This window comes from Phacochoerus africanus, chromosome 3 (assembly GCF_016906955.1).
Source record: "Phacochoerus africanus isolate WHEZ1 chromosome 3, ROS_Pafr_v1, whole genome shotgun sequence".
Classification (NCBI taxonomy): domain Eukaryota; kingdom Metazoa; phylum Chordata; class Mammalia; order Artiodactyla; family Suidae; genus Phacochoerus; species Phacochoerus africanus.
In genome coordinates this window covers 185,889,741-185,905,524 of record NC_062546.1, presented here as the reverse complement: position 1 = coordinate 185,905,524, position 15,784 = coordinate 185,889,741, and the positions used below count along the sequence as shown (strand labels likewise).

The window sequence follows — 15,784 nt, the reverse complement described above, 5'->3', positions numbered from 1 at the left end:
TCTTCCCAGGAGACCCCGGAGGCGCGCACGCTCGCTTGTTTCCCTCCTGTTGGGGGCGGAGTCAGGCCGGGCGGAGTTAGGGTTCCCCCGACCACGCCCCGGGCTCTTCTCCCAACTCTGCCCTGTGATTGGTGGTTCAGCGAGTCCACCCCCTTCGCTATTGGTCGAGAGGCCGTCGCTCTCTCTGCCGGGTGGTCGCCTACTCCTACTTCCTCCCGGGAGGAGGGGCTCGAGTTCCGCGTCGTCGCGCAGAGCTGACTCTGGGAGGCGTTTGGGCCCAGAGAAGTGGATCCGCCGCTTGCGCCGCATGGAGTCTGAATCGGAAAGCGGGGCTGCCGCTGACACCCCCCCACTGGAGACCCTAAGCTTCCATGGTGATGAAGAGATTATCGAGGTGGTAGAACTGGATCCCGGTCCGCCGGACCCGGGTGAGAGCTGCTGATCCTCAGGCCATGGGACAGGAGGCGCTCACCCCTGGCCTTTGACCCTTGCTTCCCCTCCCTCCCCTTCTCCCCCCACCCCACCGGTCAGTCCCACCGACCTCCTTCGCCCTTCCTCTCTCCCCCAACCCCACACAGTTCTCAGGCCTGGCCGGGGTGGGGGTTCCCCTGACGCCTCCTCTGGCCCTTCCCCTCACACACCCCCTTCCCATCATCCCCTCGGTCCTCCCTTCCCACACGGTCGCTGGCCAACCCCAGGTCCTCAGACCTCTCCTGTCCTCCGTCCCACACGCCCCCCCTCCTCCCTGCCGCCTCTCAGCCCCGCCTCACCCCTTCTGTCTGACCTCACCTTGCTCTCTTGCCATATGACCCACCCCAGCCTCGGGCCTCCCCACGCTTCGCATCCCACTTACCGCCTGTCGAGCCTCATCTTTTAACCCTCTCCCCAAAGCAGACGACCTGGCTCAGGAGATGGAAGATGTGGACTTTGAGGAAGAGGAAGAAGAAGAGGGCAATGAGGAGGGCTGGGTTCTGGAACCCCAGGAAGGGGTGGTCGGCAGCATGGAGGGCCCAGACGATAGCGAGGTCACCTTTGCATTGCACTCGGGTAGGTGTCTGAGGAGGTCCGTCATAAACTCGGTCCAGGTGGGCACTTGAGCATCAGGTGTCCCCTGTGTAGGGCACGTTATGAGGGACACAGAGGTGGGAAAATGCTGGCCCTGCCCTGGAGGAGCTCACAGGAGAGCTTGGCTGCTGGAGTCAGTTGAGACACTTGGGTTCAAATCCTATCCCTGTTGCTTGCCTGTGTATGATCTTTCTCAACACCTCTGCGTTTTAGTTTCTTTTTTCAACAGTTGTCATTGGTGAAAGTTACTTTAGTGTGAATTAGAGATAATAGTACCTTTTGGAGCATGTTTTTGGTAGTCCTCTTAAAATGTTAGTTCTCATTTTTTTTTTTTTTTTTTTTGCTTCTTAGAGCCTTGTCCACGGCATAGGGAAGTTCCAAGGCCAGAGGTCGAATCGGAGCTGTAGCCTCCGGCCTACCCCGCAGCCACAGCAACGTGGGATCTGAGCCGTGTTGTGACCTACATCACAACTCATGGCAACTCTGGATCCTTAACCCACTGAGCAAGGCCAAGGATCGAACCTTCAACCTCATGGGTACTAATTGGGTTTGTTAACCATTGAGCCACGACGGGAACCTCAACACTAGGGGGTTCTCAGTGAGGAATCGGTGACACAGTGCCCTCCTCACGCAGTCCCTAGCTTGGTGGCATCCCATGCTGAGAACTGTAAGCCCAGGACACGTACCCTCCTCTTGTCCATGGCATCAGTGTGGGGTGGTCAAGGGAGCAGAAGAGGGTTCTGCCCTGGAGGACTGGCAAGTTTGGCAAGCTTGGGGAGGGATTTCTCCAACAACCTGAGGCCTGAAGCTGAGAAGAACTTGGAGGCACCCTTCTTTTCCAGGAGGAAAGACGTGTTGCTCTGGGTGGAAGGGGGTGGCTTCCCAAAGGTCCCAGAGGACAGAACCCTAGGTGGGAGTCCAGTCCCCTTACTCATGGAGTATCTCTTGGGACAGCATCTGTGTTTTGCGTGAGCCTGGACCCCAAGACCAACACCTTGGCAGTGACAGGGGGCGAGGATGACAAAGCCTTCGTGTGGCGGCTCAGCGATGGGGAACTGCTCTTTGAGTGTGCAGGTGAGGGGGTCCAGGGGAGGGGCTTAGGGGGCTGGCCCGCTGCCCTTGTGCACCCAGCAGCCATTTGTTGATCTCCATTTGGCCCAAGGGCCCCAAAGAACAGAGCCCTGTGGGTCTAGGAGAGGGAGGCACAGATGGGCCAAGGGAGTCTGGGAGGAGGCGACACTAGTGAAGGCATATTGGGCCAGAAAGGAGTGGGTGCGTGTTTCGGGTGGAGATGTGGAGTGGACAGAATGGGGAACACGCAGGCCTGTTTGAGTGGGAGACCGGGGAGTGCTGGCTCCTAAAGCAGCTGTGTGTTTGGTTACCGGTTCTGCTGGGACCCATCCTTTTTTTTTTTTTTTAAATCCCAGTTGGTCCCTTCTGGGGGCCAGATGCCTGGGTCCCATGTCTCTGGCACCAGACCCGGACGTTCTCTTCTCTCTGCCCACTCTTGCCTGCAGGCCATAAAGACTCTGTGACTTGTGCCGGTTTCAGCCACGACTCTACCCTTGTGGCCACAGGGGACATGAGTGGCCTCTTGAAAGTATGGCAGGTGGACACCAAGGAGGAGGTCTGGTCTTTTGAAGCGGGAGATCTGGAGGTGAGATCTTCAGAGTGGGATTCTGCTCCGTGGGGCCGGGGGCGGGGGTGAGAGCTTGGGGAGTCCCGGCTGCCTTGAGCTGGCTCGGCCAGCTCTGAGCCAGGGTGCTCCCGATGTACAGCAGGAGTGCCAGGCCTGCTCCCTGGGGCATCCTTGCTGACTCTGAGCAGGGAAAGCTCAGTGCGGCTCCAGGGGCCCACTTGTAGGTGAGATAGCATGCGGGGCCTCCCTGCTGAGCCCTTCTTTCTGCCCAGTGGATGGAGTGGCACCCGCGGGCACCTGTCCTGCTGGCGGGCACGGCTGACGGCAACACCTGGATGTGGAAGGTCCCGAATGGTGACTGCAAGACCTTCCAGGGCCCCAACTGCCCAGCCACCTGTGGCCGAGTCCTCCCTGATGGTGAGAGCAGCTCTCCTGAGCGAAGAGGGGAAGGTCCCTGCCGCACGCTTCCCTGGCTCCCTCCTGGGCCACCTCTGGCACCCTGCAGGCTGCCCTTAGGAGCCCTGGCCTCCGGGGCCCAGAGCAGACAGCTCCCCACTTCCCACCCTGGGGCCATGTCTGTCCCCTGCCCCCTTTGTTGTTAGCCCACCCCTATTGCCTTGCCTGATGGGTCTGAGTGTGCTGTCTGCCCTTCTCTCCATCTGCATCTCTGGCCCTTTAGGGAAGCGAGCTGTGGTCGGCTATGAAGACGGCACCATCAGGATTTGGGACCTGAAGCAAGGAAACGCGATATATGTACTAAAAGGTATTGGGTTTGGAGTTGCTGTCGTGGCTCAGCAGTAACAAACCTGGCTAGAATCCACGAGGACGCAAATTCGATCCCTGGCCTTGTTCAGTGGGTTAAGGATCCAGCATTGCTGTGAGCTGTGATGTAGGTTGCGGACACGGCTCTGATCCTTTGTTGCCATGGCTGTGGTGTAGGCCTGAAGCTACAGCTGCAATTGGACCCCTAGCCTGGGAACTTCCATATGCCACGGGTGTGGCCCTGAAAAGACAAAAAAAATAAATAAGGGTCTCGGGTGGGGGAAGTGTTAACCTAGGCTTTTGTGGGGAAGAGGCTGAGACCTGGGGCAGGATGAAGTCTGACTCGTCCCCCTGCTTCATCTTAGGGACTGAGGGTCACCAGGGCCCTCTGACCTGTGTGGCCACCAACCAGGATGGCAGCCTGATCCTGACGGGCTCTGTGGACTGCCAGGCCAAGTTGGTCAGTGCCACCACTGGCAAGGTAAGCGGGACCTGGAGCCTGGCTTTAGGGCCTCGTGTTCCCCACGTTTCCTCCCCTTCCTCTCTTCCTTCACTCGCCTCCCTGCCCCACCACCTTTCTGCTCTATAGAGGACTGTTTCCAGGCCCTTCTCTGATCCCCTCCTCTGGCTTGTAGGTGGTGGGTGTTTTCAGACCCGAGACCGTGGCCTCCCAGCCCAACCTGGGAGAAGGGGAGGAGAGCGAGTCCAACTCCGTGGAGTCCTTGGGCTTCTGCAGTGTGTGAGTGTGAGCAGGGCCTCGGCCTGGAGGCAAGAGCAGGCGGCTTGGGGGAGGGGGCCCGGGCCAGGGGACCGGGGAGGACCCAAGGGCGCTCCGTGAGCCATCGTGATGCTCTCCTCTGCCCAGGATGCCTCTGGCAGCTGTCGGCTACCTGGATGGGACCTTGGCCATCTATGACCTGTCTACGCAGACCCTCAGGCACCAGTGTCAGCACCAGGTACCGGCAGCCTGGAGCCATGGTTGTGGCCGTGGGGATGGCCAGGCCTGGCTCCGTCTGGTCCTTCCCTCAGGCCCATCATCCCTCCTTCCCTCCCTCCTTCCATGAGAGCTGGGAGCAGGTGCCCATCAGCTCTCCCGCCCCTGACCCCTCCTCCCTCTCGTACCCTGTTGCAGTCGGGCATCGTGCAGCTGCTGTGGGAGGCAGGCACCGCCGTGGTTTACACTTGCAGCCTGGACGGCATCGTGCGCCTCTGGGATGCTCGGACCGGCCGCCTGCTTACTGACTACCGGGGCCACACGGCTGAGATCCTGGACTTTGCCCTCAGCAAGTAAGTGAGTTGGGCAAGGGCCGGGGTCCCTGTGTGTATTCGGATGGTGAGGCTGGCACATGGGGCATGGGCCACAGGGCACTTGGGGTGAGCGAGGAGATTCCTCAGGGAAGGTGGGACCCAAGGCCTGGGCTTGCCAGGGAGGCGGGAGCACGGGGAAGCCTGAGGGAGCGGACCTTCACTCCTGTGGCCTCACGTCTCATTCCTGGGCTCGGGCTGGGATTGCTTCCCCATCCAGCCCCTCGTGGGTTGCTGGCTTCCCATGTTCCCTGCCTGCGGGTAGGTCAGCCCGGCCCCAGGCCCCGGGGCTCTCGGCTTGAGGATATGCTGGAGGAGGCCACCCGAGGGCCCCGGGGTGGTGGGCTTGGGGTGGACCTTCTGTCCTCCAGTCGCTTCCACCCGTGCTTTCTGTCCACAGAGATGCCTCCTTGGTGGTGACCACATCAGGAGACCACAAAGCGAAAGTATTTTGTGTCCAGAGACCTGACCGCTAGTGGCCGCAGCCTCTGCTCTGTGTCTGGTGTGGAGGGGGCGCCGGGAGACCCCCAGCGACCGAGGCGGTAGGGGAGGAGGGAGGAGGAGGGGAGGGGCCTCGGACACCTTTCCAACCCCTTCGAAGTGACTTGCCCGCTCTCTGGCCCTTTCTTCTCTTAAGAGACCCGCCCCGGGGGCCCTTCCCTCCCCCGCCCTCGCCCAGACCTGGCGGATCCCTCGGAAGGGAGGTTTAGACCTCTTTCTCTTTCATTTCCTTTGCTGGTGTGAGCCACGGGGGTGCGTATTTGTATGTGGGGAGTAGGTCCTTGAAATTCCCGTTCTTTCCCTTCCCAAGTCTATGGGGGTGGAAAGGAGGAAGAGATACTAGTTCACAGATTTTAAAAATGTAAATAAAATATACTTCCCAGAGACAAGTCTGTGGATTTTGTGGTGCTGGACACGAGGGACGAGGAACCCGTGCGGGGCCTGTCAGGCTGAGGCTCCCGCCCCCTCCAGTCTGCTGGATTTCAAGGAGACTGAGCTCGCCTCTCTGAGGCAGGGCCATCCTCATCTACAGCTGCCTGCCTTTCTGGAGTCGGAATCTCCCTGGGGTCCTGCTGGCTCTAGGTTCTTACCGCAGCTGGTCACCTGCCCTGCTCTTGCTGAGATCCGCAATGAGATACCCATACACTGGCGGGGGGAGCTTTATTCAGTCAGTGTGGGGTCAGAGAGGTCTGGCAGGGTCTCTGATCCAGAGGCATGGGGACCAGTGGAGGTGGGCTTGGCGGTTGAGATGGATGGATGCTTCTAGTAGGTGGAGCAGCAGCCCCTCCTCTAGTTCAAGTCAAGTTCCACGCTGCTTTGGCAGCTGGTGTGGTAGGAGGTGCCAGGGCCAGGACTGCCCTGGGGTCTCGCCCGCAGCACCCTGAGCCACCTCTGGGCGGCTGCCCTCCAGGGGGCTGTGTAGCGATGATCACCCAGCCCCATGGCCACGGGCACGGCCGCCGCACTGGCGCTGCCCAGTGAGATGAGGGACAGCAGAGTTCCCGGCCCCAGCGGTGGGCGCTGCTCATAGGCCAGGACGGAGAGGAGCAGGGTGACCACGTAGGGCCCCCAGCACAGCCCGAAGAGCAGTGTGGCTCCGGCCTGTGCCCTGGCCTGCCTCCAGGTGAGGGCCCGGGCCAGGGCCGAGGGCGCACCACGGCACACGGCCCGCTCCAGCCGGCGGATGTCCTGCAGCTGGCGGTGGGCGGTGACCAGCACACGGGCCGAGAGGAGGGCGGCAGCGCCCACGGCGGGCAGCAGGAGGCCATAGACTTCGAGGTAGAGGTAGGGGGCTGGGAAGACAGTCTGGGAGCTGCAGTTGGCACCCGGGACCCAGTGGTTCCAGCCCAGAGCGGGCAGGCTGGCGAAGAGCAGGGGCCCGGCCCAGGTGAGGATGAGGGCCAGCCGAGTGCTCCCGTGGGGTCGCAGAGGCCGCAGCACTGCCATGTAGCGCTCCCCGTGCACCAGCAGGAGGTTGGCGAGCAGGGAGAGGAAGGAGAAGTTGGGACCCAGGTAGAGGAAGAGGCAGGACCAGTAGCCCCGGCGGCTCTGGTTCCATAGGCCCGGCAGCGTGGGCAGTGCCAGCCCAGTGAGCAGTCCAGCCAGGAGCAGACTCAGGAAGAAGCAGCCGGCAGGTGGGCTGCGCAGGCGGCGGTCCCCAGCGATGCCCAGGGCCAGGAGCAGGTTGGCAGCAACGATGAGGCTCGCCAGGGCCAGGGAGAGGCCCAGGGTCCCTGAAGGAACAGGGCTGGCCACCTCCCTGGTGCTGTTGGGTGTCATCTTGGGCCTGGGATCAGGGGAGGTTTGGAGCAGCAACAGGGGTGCCTGGATGGAAGACGGGGTGGCCAGAGTTAGGGTGGGGCCACAGGTCACTGTCTTCCTGGCATGTCTGCGTGTTAATCCAGAGGTTGCCGACCAGCGGACTAGGGGCTGTATCTTGTTTGCTGATACACATCGTCCCCCCGGTGAATTGCCAATTTAAAGCGACATAAACATTCCTATTTTTGGCTTTTGAGAGATCAGGTCCTGTACGGTAGCAACCACCTGGAGCTGAGTGGTGGCTGCCTTCAGATGGCTCCCCACAGTCCCCCCTCAGCCACTTGGTCCATTTCTCTTATCTGCCTGGCCCGTTCTGGGCAGCTGGGTTTATGTCTTTGTTTAGACTGAAAAGTGGATCCACTCAGCCCCAAAGCATTTTGACCATGCCTGCCTGCCTGCACCGGGCAAGGCCTCCAAATTTAAGCTCAAAGGATAGGATAGGGTCTGGCTGGTGTGTGGTCTCTGGCCAGCCAATAGTTGACGGCCCCCTTCAGGCCGGCAGGGCTGGACCAGGGGCTGGGATGGGCAATAAATGAAGAAGTCCACACCAGTGTGGGAAGAGATGGTGGTTTGCTAAGACTGGGGGGCGGGGGGTGGGGGTGGGAGCTGGCGTCCGTCTGAGGCAGGGCTCGCGGAGCACTTGCATTAGTGGTTAGTGCTGATGCCAGGGAAACGGGTGGCACCGAGGGGGTGCCCTGTGCCCTGCACCTTCCCTCCATCTGCCTTGTCCCTGGTTACAGCTCAGTGAGCAGTCTCCGGGTAGGACTTCCAGCCCATAAACTTGACACATCCGCACCACACTAGCAACAGGGCCTTTCCTGGGAACCGGCGGGTGGTGGCGGGGGAGAGTTGCTGGGGGAGGGAGAGGGGGAGGGTTGGTAGTGACCGGAGATGCCAGTGGCAAGGAGGGCTGAAGTGAGCCCAGGAGGGAGGAGGGGCCGCTGGGCAGGGCCTGGCTCTGCTCTCCCCCAGTCCTTCCAGCATTATGGGGACAGGGATGGGGGATGGGGACGGGGGAGGGGTCCTGAGCCCTGTGGGAACTCCTGCTTCTGTCAACAGGAAAGCAGCTGCTGTTGCTAGGATTAAAGTCAACAAGGAAAGGATTCCTACCTGCACCCCCATCCAGGTCAGAGGATCAGACGGCCCCATGGCCACCCTGTCCACAGGAGGTGCTGCCCCTTCTAGAGATCCCCAGCCTTCCCCAGGCCCCCCCAAGCCAGTTGCCAAGCCGCTGCACCCCTTTCCCCTCCCTTGGCCTGTTTCCTCTTCCTGTCTCCCCAGGGCCCTCCACTCGTTCATCTCGCTCTCTCCAGCAGCCCTTCAGTTTCTGTTCCTCTTCATCCTCGCACTGTCAACTTTATTAATCCCCAGGAGACCTCAGGGTCTGTTACTTCAGACTTGGACTCTGGGGCCATGGGCTGGAGCTCGCAGCCCTCCGCTGGAGTGAGTCTCCCAGCCCACTTCCATCAGAGCCGCACAAAAGGCAGGGACGGCCCCCGGGGGCCACTTCCTCGTGGTGTTATGGGTGCGCTGGCTGTGGGACCCGCACACCCCAGAGGCTCTGTTGGCTTGGGTTGGGTGGCACGACCTCTTCAGGAGCTGGGGTGGAGGTGTCCAGGTGTGGCCGGGGCTGGGTGGGGCAAGGGAAGGGGAAGGGCTACTCACATGGCTGTGGGGGCAGGTCTGGCTCGCCCAGCCTGGGCTTTTCCTCTGGGGGTCAGGGGGTGGCCACAGCCATCGCTGCAGGTCGTCTGGCGATGATGTCTGGTGTCCTGACGGGTGAGGGCATGGTGCCTCCACTCTGCGGGGACAGCAGGGCCGGGATTCTTCGCTGCCCAGGCTCTGCCCTCGCCTGGGTTCCTGGAGGGATGGAGCTGAGGCTGGCGGGGCTCAGCCTGGCCCCGCCTCTGGGGGTGGGACCTGGCACACCCTGAGTGGCAGTCCTGGGAGGGCTTCCTCCCCCTTTCTCCAGGGCCCCCTCTTCGTCCTCCCGGACCAGGGTCTCCATCTCCAGCCACTGTCCATGGCTTGCCATCAAGGTGGCAGGTCACCCAGCTTGGAGCCCTCTGGCCTGCTTGCTACCGCTCAGCTAATCTGAGAAATGCTTTGCAGTTAATGAACACTATAATGATTTATTCTACCCTCCGCACTTCCTGCCCCAGCTAATATATTTATGTTTTATGAGCCTTAAACCCATGGGGTGGCCAGCCAGCTAATTCTGCTGGGCTGCTGAGGAGGAATGTGTGTCTGATGATGGCAGTCGGGGGGGGTTGGTGTTTGGAAGCTAAACATCCTTTTATTTTATTTAATTTTATTTTTGTATTTTTGTCTTTTTAGGGCTGCATCCGCGGCATATGGAGGTTCCCAGGCTGGGGGTCTAATCGGAGCTATAGCTGCCGGCCTACGCCAGAGCCACAGCAACTCGGGATCCAAGCCGCATCTTCGACCTACACCACAGCTCACAGAAACGCCAGATCCTTAACCCACTGAGTGAGGCCAGGGATCTAACCCGTGTCCTCATGAATGCTAATCAGGTTCACTAACCGCTGAGCCACGAGCATCTTTACACCTGCCCTTCCTATTACCTGGTAGGGACTTACGGCTTATAAAGCCAGTCTTACCTTCCACAATCTGGGGTCATCCCACACTTTTCTCAACTATTTTCTTTTTTTTCTTTTTTTTTGGTCCTTTTAGGGCCGAACCTGCAGCATATGGAGGTTCCCAGGCCAGGGGTCCAATCGGAGCTGTAGCCGCCGGCCTATGCCACAGCCACAGCAACATGGGATCTGAGCCTTGTCTGCGACCTACACCACAGCTCACGGCAATGCTGGATCCTTAACCCACTGAGCGAGGCCAGGGATGGAACCCACAACCTCATGGTTCCTAGTCGGATTGGTTAACCACTGAGCCACGACGGGGACTCCTCCTCAACTATTTTGTGAGTCAACTTCTGGGCCATGAGACACAAATGGCTCTGGGGGGTGTGACTTTGAGCAAGCTACCTCTGGACCTCAATTTTCTCACCTGTAAAATGGGAACGAAGAAAACCACCCTGTCAGGGTGGTTGTGGGGATATCATGGGGTAACATATGTAACTGTATTTATCCCAGTGCTTGACACCTAGTGGGGGGAGGGGTCTCAACAAGTGACTCCTTTCCTTCCTCCTCCATGGTGATAAAGAGGCATGAGCCAGTGCTGGAGTCAGAAGGACCGGGTTTGAATCACAGAATCCTGGTTGGATCCTATTTATTTGGCTGGGTAAACTTAGGTCAATTATTTATTTTATTTTATTTTTTGTCTTTTTGCCATTTCTTGGGCTGCTCCCATGGCATATGGAGGTTCCCAGGCTAGGGGTCTAATTGGAGCTGTAGCTGCCAGCCTACACCACAGCCACAGCAACGCGGGATCCGAGCCGCTTCTGCGACCTACATCACAGCTCACGGCAATGCCGGATCGTTAACCCACTGAGCAAGGGCAGGGATTGAACCCGCAACCTCATGGTTCCTAGTCGGATTCGTTAACCACTGCGCCACCACGGGAACTCCAAAACTTAGGTCAATTATTAAAGTTATCTCCCTCTTTTTTTTTTTCTGTCTTTGTCTTTCTAGGACTGCATCAGCAGCACATGGAGGTTCCCAGGCTAGGGGTTGAATCGGAGCTGCAGCTGCCAGCCTATGCCACAGCCACAGCAACGTGGGATCCGAGCCTCGTCTGGGACCTACACCACAGCTCACAGCAACACCGGATCCTTAACCCGCTGAGCAAGGCCAAGGATGGAACCTGCGTTCTCATGGATGCTAGTTGGATTCGTACTAAGCCACGATGGGAAGTCCTATTAAAATTCTCTTGCCTGGAGTTCCTGTCGTGGCGCAGTGGTTAACGAATCCGACTAGGAACCATGAGGTTGAGGGTTCGGTCCCTGCCCTTGCTCAGTGGGTTAACGATCCGGCGTTGCCGTGAGCTGTGGTGTAGGTTGCAGACTCGGATCCCGCGTTGCTGTGGCCCTGGCGTAGGCCGGTGGCTACAGCTCCGATTGGACTCCTAGCCTGGGAACATCCATATGCCGCGGGAGCGGCCCAAGAAATAGCAACAACAACAACAAAAAAGACAAAAAAAAATTCTCTTGCCTTAGTTTCCTCATCTGTGAAATGGGGCTTGTACTATACTCACCTATTGTGAGACTAAATGAGAAAATGTGTGATGAGGACTTGGGTCAGGGCTTGGCAGGTAAGAAACAGGGCTTTCCGGCCTTCTCTGCATGTCCCTTCCTTCCAGTCACCTGCCCCCTCTAAGAATGCCATTGAGAAAGGCAGATGGAGAGGCTGTGAAAAGCAAGAGGGGAATGACATTTTGCACAGGGAAAGGAAGGAAACCAGATAGAGTGAGAGGAAGGGCAAGTTCAAGGCTATGTATCAAGTTTGGCTCTGGGGTGAGGGAGAGAAGCAGTTACACGCCCTTGAGGCCTGAAAAGAGAGGGAACAGTTTCAAACTGCAGCAAGAAACCTGGAGGTGAGACATTAAGAAAAACCTCCTGGTCCAAGAGGCAAAGCAAGGGGACTTCTGTGCTCGCTGGGGGAGACCCAGGCCTGAGGGCTGGAGGCCTGAGAGGCCCAGCTCTGCCAACCCTGCACAGCAGTCAGGGCTCCTGGAGACAAGGACCTCTGTTGGGCCAAACAGTGGAAAGAGGAAAGCATCCAGCCTCCAGCCCATCCTCCAGGGAGCTGGTGGGTGGGAGGGTGCTGTGTTCCAGCAGACGGCCCTCGGCCCATGCTATCTGGTCGGGCAGAAGTCAGAGGCTCTGGGAGAGTTCAGCCTGGGGTCTGGCAGATGTGGGAGTGGGCCTCCTTGGATATCAGATCGCCAGGAATAAACAGACCTCCTCTTGTTCCCAGCCCTGGCCTCTCCATGGCAGGATCCAGGATGTCTGTGTTTCTTCTTCACAGCTCTGTCTAAACACTGTGTGTGGGATGACATGTAAAGAGGACAACTAAGGGAGCAGGAGCCGGGGAGCCTGGTTCTGTCCCCTGCTTGGCCCTGTTTCCTCCTTACTAGATCATCCAGTTCCTCTGTGTCTCATCGATCCCTGGTACCGACTCAGCCTTCTCCCCTTTGCCCATTTCAGATGCTCCATCCAGCTGATCCTGCAGACCCTGGAGTCCCCACTCCAGTCCCTATTCATAGAGCCTGCAACACGGTGCCCAATCCAGACTGTGGCAGGGAATCCACCTGGGCCTCCTTTGTCCACTCCATTCTCTTGGATACTTATTAATTAATTTGGGCAGGGGGAGATGTGCCTGTGGCATATGGGCACTCCTGGGCCAGAAGTCAAACCCATGCCACAGCAGTGGCAGTGCCAGATCCTTAATCTGCTGAACCACTAGGAAACTCCTTCTTGGATATTTAATTTCTCTGCTGACTCTGGGTGTCTGGGGCTGGGTGGTATGTTAGGGCTGGGGGCACTTGCTGACTGGATGAGCAGAGGCAAAGGTGCGATGGCTCTTCCTAAATCCTGGGTGGCCTCCTTGAACTGTTCAATGTTCCCCCTAGGCAACAGCAGATGAGCCTTTGGGAGCCTCTGAAGGGCTCTGGACAAAATCCTGTGACCATCCTGGCCAGGGTCCTGGCTTCAGGAAGTCCTAAGTCAGCTACATGGGCAGAAGAAACCCTGGTCCTTCCTGTTAAACCACAGATTGTCGGAGTTCCTGTCATGGCGCAGTGGTTAATGAATCCGACTAGGAACCATGAGGTTGCGGGTTTGATCCCTGGCCTTGCTCAGTGGGTGGGGGATCTGGCATTGCCATGAGCTGTGGTGTGGGTTGCAGATGCAGCTTGGATCCTGCGTTGCTGTGGCTCTGGGGTAGGCCGGTGGCTACATGTCCGATTAGACCCCTAGCCTGGGAACCTCCACATGCTGCAGGAGCGGCTCGAGAAAAGGCAAAAAGATAATAAATAAAGAAACACAGATTGTCCAGGTCTCCCCAGGAGTCCCAGAAATTGTGGTGCTTTTAGCCATCCCCAGAAGGGGGCAGCATTGCTTGAACTCAAAATAGCCCCAGGCGCCTCTGTAAATGCTGGGAAGAGGGTCCATCAGGACTACTTTGTTTGTTTTTTAAAGTAGATTTTATTTTTATCTTTTTTATGGCCACAGCCAGATTCTCAACCCGCTGCGCCACTCCCAATGAGGCGGAAGGGAGTTGCTGAGCATCAACTCTGGGCAGGAGGGCTGAGGCAGCAGCTAATGTGACTTCCACTTCCCAGCTTCAACTTCCCACCCCCTGGGCCCACTCCCACTTCCTGCTATGGTCTGCTTTCCCACTAAGCTCCTCGTTCTTAGCTTGCCCAGGTCCCACTTTATCCAAACTTGGAGAATCCCTTCAACACCAGCCTTCCCTCTCCAATCCCCTGCAGTTTGGGGGCCATTAAGCAGTGAAAAACATCAGCTCTTTTGGGGGAGGACCCAGAAGACTCCAAGACACAATGACCTTGGTTTATGCTGGACTTGGCTTCCTCAGCAGTCCTGCCACTTCCGATCCCCTCAAGAGTGTAGGAATGTAACTAAGATTTATCAGATGGCATTATCAATTATAATTATAGGCATTATAAATGCCTACAATATGACAGGCGCTTACTTATCGGCTCTGTATCCTAAGAGCCCTGTGAGATAGGTGGTGGCATCTCCAAATGAAGACAAGGGCATTGGAGCTCTGATTAAACCTCTCCAGAGCGTATCCAAGGACACCTCTACCTCTCAGACATGAACCTTAGGGCAGGGGAGCCAATTAGCAGCGATTAAGACCAGATCCCCCTTTCCACAGCCCTCAGCCCCTCAGGGTGCTGACCCTCATGTTGAGACTTCCTCCTGCAATCCTACGGACTTTGGCTGAAGTTACTGTGGGTCTTTGTCCAGAAAGGGGATGGAGAGTCCTTGAGATGAGAGGTAAGTGGGCCCAGGAAAAGGCGCGGACAAAGGAGCATGTCTGGAGGGGGCTTTTCACCAGCATGGGTTTTTACGTCATCTTGGAATTAAGACAATTCCTTACGAGTTACTGCTGCAAAAAATACATAGTGCCTCTTCGTTTTCTAACTTCATATTTTCTTTTTTGTTTTTTGCCTTTTTAGGGCCGCACAGCACATGGAGGTTCCCAGGAGGACCTACGCCACAGCCACACCAGATCTGGGTCTCCTCTGCGATCTACACCACAGCTCACAGCAATGCCAGATCCTTAACCCACTGAGTGAGGCCAGGGATCCAACCTGCATCCTCACGGATCCTAGTTAGATTTGTTTCCACTGAGCCATGGCAGGAACTCCATAACTTCATGTTTTTTAAGCAACTTTGGTTTCGTCATTTATGGCACTTTTCAGAAATCTGATCCCCACTATTGGCAAAATACAGTGAGTTCCAACTGACCAAGGAGTTATGTCCTACAGTCCGCAGGAGCAAAACCAGCTTCCAGCCCAAAGTAGCCTTAAATAGCTCCTGGGCCACAGAACGCATACATCACCATCTCTAGTACATCTAATTTAGTCTGGTTTTCCATCCACCAAAAGTAGGTGATGAAGGGCTACGTCCCAGGAAAACTGGGCAGACTTGGTGTGGTGAATTCTCTCCCCTGGAGGCCAAGGTCAGCCCCCTCAGCCCGCAGGCAGCTCTTTCCAGGGCATGTCTGTTGAGGGGATGGGAAGTAGCTGTGTCCTGAACTCTCCAAGAGCTTGTTTTAACAGAGTACGATGAAGCCTGGATGAGTACGTGACCTGTTGCTTTTATCCTGGATGCGACTAATATCCATGAGGATGCGGGTTTGATCCCTGGCCTCACTTGGTGGGTTAAGGATCTGGCGTTGCCATGAGCTGTGGTGTAGGTTGCAGACGTGGCTCTGATCCCATGTTGCTGTGGCTCTGGCGTAGGCTGGCAGCTGCATCTCTGATTCGACCCCTAGCCTGGGAACTTCCATATGCCACTGTAAAACAGCAACAAAAAACGTTTTAACAGTCTAATCAATGTGTCTTTAACTAAAGATGTATTTCTTTTTTTTTTTTTTTAACAAAGCAACATTTTACTTCTGTTGTGATTTTTTCTTTATCACAACAAAAGACGTATTTCAAAATCAGTACTTACCCTTAATAGGTATGAGGCACTCTGATTAGTCTTTACACTACTCTATTTAGTTACACATGTAACTTCAATGCACAGAAAACACCACACACACACACACACACACAGGAGTGCATGTGAAGGTGGAGAAACCTGAGCAAGGTTGGGACTGTTTCAAGGTCAACTTCCTGGCTGTGACACTGTACTACAGTTTTGCAAGATATTACCACTGGGGGAAGGGTACACAGGATTTCTGCATCATTTCTTAAGAGCTGCAGTAAACCTACAATTATCTCAACATCTGAGGAAATAAAAATGTCAGGAGACTTCATTGACAGGTCACAAGTCAGTCTGAAACACACTGAGGTTGATGGAGACAAATTAAAAGGGAAAGAAAGCAGGTAGAAACCACTAGGGTCACCCTCAACCATTTCAGGTGCCCCTGAAGTTCTCCTAACTCTTTACCAGGCAAGCCTCCTGAACGAACTGTATTGCAAGGGATCAGTGGGGACAGCATATCTTGCTAGGCTCTGTCCTGTTTATGAGGTGAGCATCTCTTGCAAAGTGCATTTTGCATAGTGCCAGTCTTTCGGGCTATT

General features: G+C 56.8%; 2 protein-coding genes across 3 annotated transcripts; one reads left to right on the top strand and one right to left on the bottom strand.

The window, feature by feature from the left end:
* The first annotated feature begins 66 nt into the window (after positions 1–66).
* On the top strand, positions 67–5,656 carry AAMP (angio associated migratory cell protein). Of its 2 annotated transcripts, none has more exons than XM_047773474.1 (11): positions 67–428; positions 892–1,047; positions 2,020–2,139; positions 2,583–2,722; positions 2,977–3,121; positions 3,384–3,467; positions 3,832–3,947; positions 4,102–4,205; positions 4,332–4,422; positions 4,599–4,753; positions 5,172–5,656. In XM_047773474.1, the coding sequence occupies exons 1-11, from the start codon at positions 308–310 to the stop codon at positions 5,245–5,247; spliced, it is 1,308 nt and encodes a 435-aa protein (XP_047629430.1). In that variant the 5' UTR covers positions 67–307; the 3' UTR covers positions 5,248–5,656. The 2 variants fall into 2 exon arrangements, with proteins under 2 accessions (XP_047629430.1, XP_047629431.1); XM_047773475.1 differs by having other exon boundaries at positions 70–428; positions 895–1,047.
* Positions 5,657–5,915: 259 nt separating this feature from the next.
* On the bottom strand, positions 5,916–9,373 carry GPBAR1 (G protein-coupled bile acid receptor 1). The gene is made up of 2 exons (XM_047773477.1): positions 8,756–9,373; positions 5,916–7,096 (listed from the first exon to the last, which is right to left on the bottom strand). Exon 2 carries the CDS (start codon positions 7,049–7,051, stop codon positions 6,062–6,064), a length of 990 nt encoding a protein of 329 aa, XP_047629433.1. The 5' UTR covers positions 7,052–7,096; positions 8,756–9,373; the 3' UTR covers positions 5,916–6,061.
* Between the last annotated feature and the right edge of the window lie 6,411 nt (positions 9,374–15,784).

What these genes read in the sequence shown, in the direction of transcription:
- GPBAR1 (XM_047773477.1), bottom strand. Translation starts at nt 7,051, where the DNA reads ATGACACCCAACAGCACCAGGGAGGTGGCCAGCCCTGTTCCTTCAGGG.
- AAMP (XM_047773474.1), top strand. Translation starts at nt 308, where the DNA reads ATGGAGTCTGAATCGGAAAGCGGGGCTGCCGCTGACACCCCCCCACTG. An exon ending in TCAGTGCCACCACTGGCAAG is followed by an intron (nt 3,948 to 4,101) that starts GTAAGCGGGACC and finishes TCTGGCTTGTAG; the next exon opens with GTGGTGGGTGTTTTCAGACC. An exon ending in TCCTTGGGCTTCTGCAGTGT is followed by an intron (nt 4,206 to 4,331) that starts GTGAGTGTGAGC and finishes TCCTCTGCCCAG; the next exon opens with GATGCCTCTGGCAGCTGTCG.